The 5825-nt window shown below is 42.5% G+C and overlaps 1 protein-coding gene across 1 annotated transcript; it reads right to left on the bottom strand.

Annotated features, from left to right (window-relative positions):
- Window positions 1-5090: 5090 nt before the first annotated feature.
- On the bottom strand, window positions 5091-5825 carry LOC134203725 (uncharacterized). The gene is made up of 2 exons (XM_062678584.1): window positions 5526-5825; window positions 5091-5457 (listed from the first exon to the last, which is right to left on the bottom strand). Exons 1-2 carry the CDS (start codon window positions 5686-5688, stop codon window positions 5228-5230), a joined length of 393 nt encoding a protein of 130 aa, XP_062534568.1. The 5' UTR covers window positions 5689-5825; the 3' UTR covers window positions 5091-5227.

The following is a 5825-nucleotide window of genomic DNA, read 5'->3' as shown; positions in this document are numbered from 1 at the left end:
TGGCTACGTGCCCGGCCCATCGCAGTCGTCCGATTTTCGCGGTGTGTACGATGGATGGTTCTCCCAACAGCTGATGCAATTCGTGGTTCATTCGCCTCCTCCACGTACCGTCCGCCATCTGCACCCCACCATAGATGGTACGCAGCACTTTCCTTTCGAAAACTCAAGTGCGCGTTGGTCCTCCACGAGCATCGTCCAGGTCTCGTGTCCGTAGAGGACTACCGGTCTAATTAGCGTTTTGTAGATTGTCAGTTTGGTACGGCGGCGAACTCTATTCGATCGGAGCGTCTTGCGGAGTCCAAAGTACGTACGATTTCCAGCCACTATGCGTCTCCGAATTTCTCTGCTGGTGTCATTTTCGGCAGTCACCAGTGAGCCCAAGTACACAAATTCTTCTACCACCTCGATTTCGTCACCACCGATGCAAACTCGCGGTGGGTGGCTCACATTGTCTTCTCTTGAACCTCTGCCTATCATGTACTTCGTCTTCGACGTGTTGATGACTAGTTCGATCCGCTTAGCTTCCCTCTTCAGTCTGATGTAGGCTTCCTCCATCTTCTCAAAGTTACGTGCCATAATATCTATGTCGTCAGCGAAACCAAATAGCTGGACGGACTTATTGAAAATTGTACCACTCGTGTTAATCCCTGCTCTTCGTATTACCCCTTCCAAAGCGATGTTGAATAGCAAACACGAAAGACCATCACCTTGCCGTAACCCTCTGCGGGTTTCGAAGGGACTCGAGACTGCCCCTGAAACTCGAACTACGCACATCACCCGATCCATCGTCGCTTTGATCAACCGTGTCAGTTTATCCGGAAAACCGTGTTCGTGCATTAGCTGCCATAGCTGGTCCCGATCGATTGTATCATATGCGGCTTTGAAGTCGATGAATAGATGATGTGTGGGCACGTTGTATTCGCGGCATTTCTGCAGTACTTGGCGAATGGCGAACACCTGGTCCGTGGTGGAGCGTTCGCCCATAAAACCCGCCTGGTACTGCCCCACGAACTCCCTTGCAGTTGGTGCTAGTCGACGGCATAAAATTTGGGAGAGTACCTTGTAGGCGGCGTTCAGCAATGTGATTGCGCGGTAGTTGCTACAATCCAGCTTATCGCCCTTTTTGTAGATGGGACACACGACACCTTCCATCCACTCCTGCGGCAAAACTTCCTCCTCCCAAATCTTGGTAATGACCCAGTGCAGCGCTCTAGCCAGTGCCTCACCACCGTGTTTAAATAGCTCTCCTGGTAGTTGGTCAACCCCAGGGGCTTTGACCGGGGAGAATGGTCCAATCATATTCTCCAAGGTGAAATTTTTGCAAAATATTTGTCCTGGACAAACGAGTTTCTTGTAGGGCTATAATGGTTGATTGATGTTTGTCCGCAAACAACTAAAGTTCATTGTACCGTTCCTGTACTCCGTTAACGTTCCATTGCAGGGAAATGGACGTGTTGTCTTCTTGTATTTGTCTTCTACCGTCGTTATTTTGTCTCGATGAGTGAGTTGGAGGAATTTCTGAAACGTGATGTGCATCAGTTCAATAAATATAATCCAATCGTACAGTCTTCGTTTATTATTCGTACGCTTCGTTTATCATGTTATTTATTACTAAATAATCTGATTGCCGGGGAGTTATGGATTTTCTCCCAAATTCAAGCCTGCACGGTGGGCCTGGCCGTTTTAATACTTGTGTCATATTTATGATATGCTGCAAATATTAATGCAGACAAGAAAATGCTCGGAAACACAACCGACATTTCCAGGATGCTTTTCAATACTGGCTGTGCATGTGCTAAGACAAGACAAGACATTTAAACGATACAGCATATTGACTTGCATTTTGTTTTTCTGCGATTGAAAACCACGATGATCAGCCAAGTTTATTTTGGAGTTTTCAAAGGAAATTATCGGTTTCTCAAAATCAACATGTTCATCTTCGTCTCGTGTAAATATGTACCATATTGCGAGCATTACCATTGCGCAATATTCCATTCTGCGTTTTGTATCATTCCGCAGTTAAAATTATTTTGCAGTGAATCGTTTTGCTGCCAATACACGAGCAAATTATTATTTTGCAGTGAATCGTTTTGCTGCCAATACACGAGCAAATAATTATTTTGCAGTGAATCGTTTTGCTGCCAATACACGAGCAAATCCGAGTATTCAAAGAAGGCAAATGCGAGCAGTTATAGAAGGCAAAATAACACATTTTGCCTTATAACAGGCAAACACGTGCATCACGAAACGGTACACCATATAATTGTTGATACAGTCAATCCTCCATGAGTCGATAATAAAGGGACCATCGGCTCAGGGAAATATCGAGAAGTGGGATATATAATCCTTGAAAAGCTTCCCGAGCAACAAAAGTCAGCCAAAAATGGTGCAGCAACTTGTTTGTGACCAAATCTGGCCACAGATGAATTGCAGTAATCTATGTGAAACATGTGCTGCTAGGGTTTTTCAAGGGACCATCGCAGAAATCCATAACATATTTTATAATATGGCATAACTCGCTTCCATGACTCGATATCGAGTCATAGAACATCGTCTCTTGAAGGGTTCACTTTATATCCCGCTGAAGATTATTCACTTCAATACTTTATCATTTTCATTTCCTATAATTCACCCTTCTTTGAAACGCGAGCAGTTCTTTGTTTATTTCAATGGAATTTTTGAACTGACCATTTCTTGAAAGCCTTGATAGCAAAACTTTTATTCACTTTTTCTGTAATTTACCCTTCTTTTTGCATATGAATTGTTGCAAATGGCAATTAATTTGGAACCGTATATAAATTATGTCAAATGGCCTTTATGCCAAACGGGCCTCAATTTGACACCGCATACAAATTATGCCAAATGGTCCTTATGCCAAATGGCCTTCAATTTGACACCGCATACATATTATGCCAAATGGTCATTATGCCAAATGGCCATTATGCCAAACGGCGTTATGCCAAACGGCATTATGGCATATGGCATTATGCCAAACGGGGTACCGCCTTATTAGAACAATGTAGCTTCGGTTAAAAATATAGGACCACTCAAGTGTGGGTTCTTAAAAAATTATAAAGTTAAAAAAGTTTCAGACAAATTAGTCAAATGACATGCAGATGACCTTTTACAACACTAGGCACAAGCAAACGAAGAAACGAGGAATTTTGGATCGCGAAATGGCAGAAACGTTTTTAACCGAAAAAAATATCTAACCAACCAAGGTAGTAATTGAGCTATGACAAAAAACTATAGGTTATAAAATGGTTGGAATAAGCAGCCTGGAGCACTGGGAGTCACTATGGACCAGAAGTGGATGCAATAGAAGGTCAGAAAGATGAAGAGCCTCTCTATCGCTCAACCGAGTGGACAGAGTTGATAATAACCAGCATGATGACGTGTGACTACCAGCATGCTTTAGCTCAATGCCGGCGTTCCCAGGTGCGAATTGCAATGCGTTTGATCCGGACAATAACGCCCTTGGAGAGCAATATAAAGTGTCGTTCCTCAAATTGGATAATCCGCGTTGTCAGGTCAACAGATGGTCTATCAATTAAAAATAAAACCGCGATTTTCAACATTTCAAGGAACAGCGATTTTCGCGACTGGAAGAGTACATCCGCGAAATTTGCGAAAAACGCTAAAATCGCAACTGTTGTAACAGCCCTGCAATTGTTACGGTAGTGTTAAAACAATTCTGGATAAAATAGCATCGAACCCAATTATAAAGTTTTACGATGAAGGTAAGATATGATTTAGATACTGTGTTGCTAATCGCAGGCCTGGTAGCGAGTCACTTTTCAGTGACTTGGTCACTATTTTGAGTCTAGTCACTATTAAGAATTACTATTTTTCGTAAAATGGTCATTTTTGCATTGCCTATTGTATAAAAAATCATTTGTACTATAGATAGTAGAATCTATAGATGAGCGAAAGCATGGCTGAGTCGATTTTTTTGCCCGTGCACACGCGCATATGACGTCACAGCCCTTAACGTTTCCATTGAAATCGTGACGTCATGCTCGTTTGGAGACACGTTTGACAGTTCGTTTGGAGACAGAGGATTTATCTTCGCTCATCTATATATTCCACTATCTATAATTTGTACCTACTATTATTATCAGCCAAATCACATGTATATCGGGTAGGGGAAGATCCATAAAGTACGTCACGCAAAAATTGGCGATTTTCGACCCCCCCCCTCCCCCCTTTGTCACACTTTTTGTATTAAACCTCTAAATTGCTTGTATGAGTCGTCACGCTGCTCGTTAACCCCCCCCCCCCTAGGAGCGTGAGGTACTTTGTGGATGGCCCCTAGCAATATATTACATTTGGGAAATATGCACCAAAGAAGTTCCAAGTGTGTTGTGAAAATCGTGGCGTTATTTCCGATTCATGTCAACTATGATCTTTTTCTTCACGAATGGAATTTATTAAAATGCGAAAGGCTGACCTCGAACATAGAGTACAGAATTGAGGAGTATTGGAACCAGAACCACGTCTGTTGGTGAGCGTTTATACCCTCCGGTAACAAACATACTGAACACCCTTAGTTTCATCACATGACAATGAGGTTTGATGTTTCTCAACGTCACACTAAGGAGTATTTCAGTTCATCCACCGCTTCCATTCCCATTTTTTTTGTCTTTATTATCGAGACTTTCAGCCCAAGGCTGGCTCGTCTCGTAGGCCATTCCCATTTAATTTCACCGCTTGAATTATAATTTTACAGATAGGTATTTCAACCACAACAGTAAGATCGTGTTCAGTGTTTCGTACTTGACTCTTTAGCTCATTTATCCCAGCGTCCCATTAATAGGGCAGCTCTTGAACGTTCAGCGGGCTTTGTTTAACCTCTGGGTTAATCACCAATTTTTTTTTCTTGGGTCCTACTGTTAAGGCCCCCTGCAATACAGCGGAACGATTTGACAGTTAGCCCATATATTTTGTGTCAAATTTTCCATTTCCGTCACCGTTCCGCTGAATGGCGTTTGGGGCTTTAGTTTGCACAATAACAATATTTAACCAGGATGGAACTGTGACATTTTTTAGGCAGCCGACACTCTTCGGACTTTGGTTTAAAAAATCGTCAATTCTCGACTAACTTGTTTTATTTGATTGTTTCACATTCCATTCCTATTTCTCAATGCTGTCTGTCTTGTCAGACGGCTGGGACCAATTATGATCCTACTTACCTTTGAAACATCTTTTCTGTAACCTTGTACATACTTTAAAATGCATAACCCCCAAAGTACAAGATTTTTCGCATAGTTAGCTTGAATGCAGCAAGACGCTGTGCTTCCAGACGCCGTTTGGCAGCAATTAGCCTACGATTTTCTTCTCTCAGTTTGCGCAGTTTTGCCTTCAGGATCCGACATTTGGTACGCTCTATCGCCAGCAACCGTTTAAGGCGCTTCACTTCCCTCGCCAATCGAGCATACTTTGAACTAGTGCAACGGTCTGCAAAGTTTTAACATATTTTCTTAAAGACTAGAAATCAAGCATCAGTGTCCAATAATGGAGCTCACCTGTTGGCTTCCGGATAGGGAGTGGTGGTACGGGCTGCATCGGATCTGGTAGGTGTGGCCTGACATGCTCGTATTCTTCGATGAGGTATTCCACTTCGGTAAAATCCGTAATATTATCTGCGCTGGTGTTTGATTCGGTAACTTTGCAGTAATCGTGATCCATACTGAAGATTAAACGTGATTAAACTGGAGAGGAAAACAACACAAAAACAATAATAAAATTCCTTTTTTGCAAGGCTGGAGTCTCCATGCGACTGCAGTAGGCCTTTTCACGAGACGTTTGAAAACAGCTGATTTTAC

The sequence above is a fragment of the Armigeres subalbatus genome, unplaced genomic scaffold (assembly GCF_024139115.2).
Source record: "Armigeres subalbatus isolate Guangzhou_Male unplaced genomic scaffold, GZ_Asu_2 Contig2073, whole genome shotgun sequence".
Taxonomy (NCBI): domain Eukaryota; kingdom Metazoa; phylum Arthropoda; class Insecta; order Diptera; family Culicidae; genus Armigeres; species Armigeres subalbatus.
The sequence above is the reverse complement of the archived record's forward strand: the minus strand, read 5'-3'. Positions and strand labels throughout refer to the sequence as shown.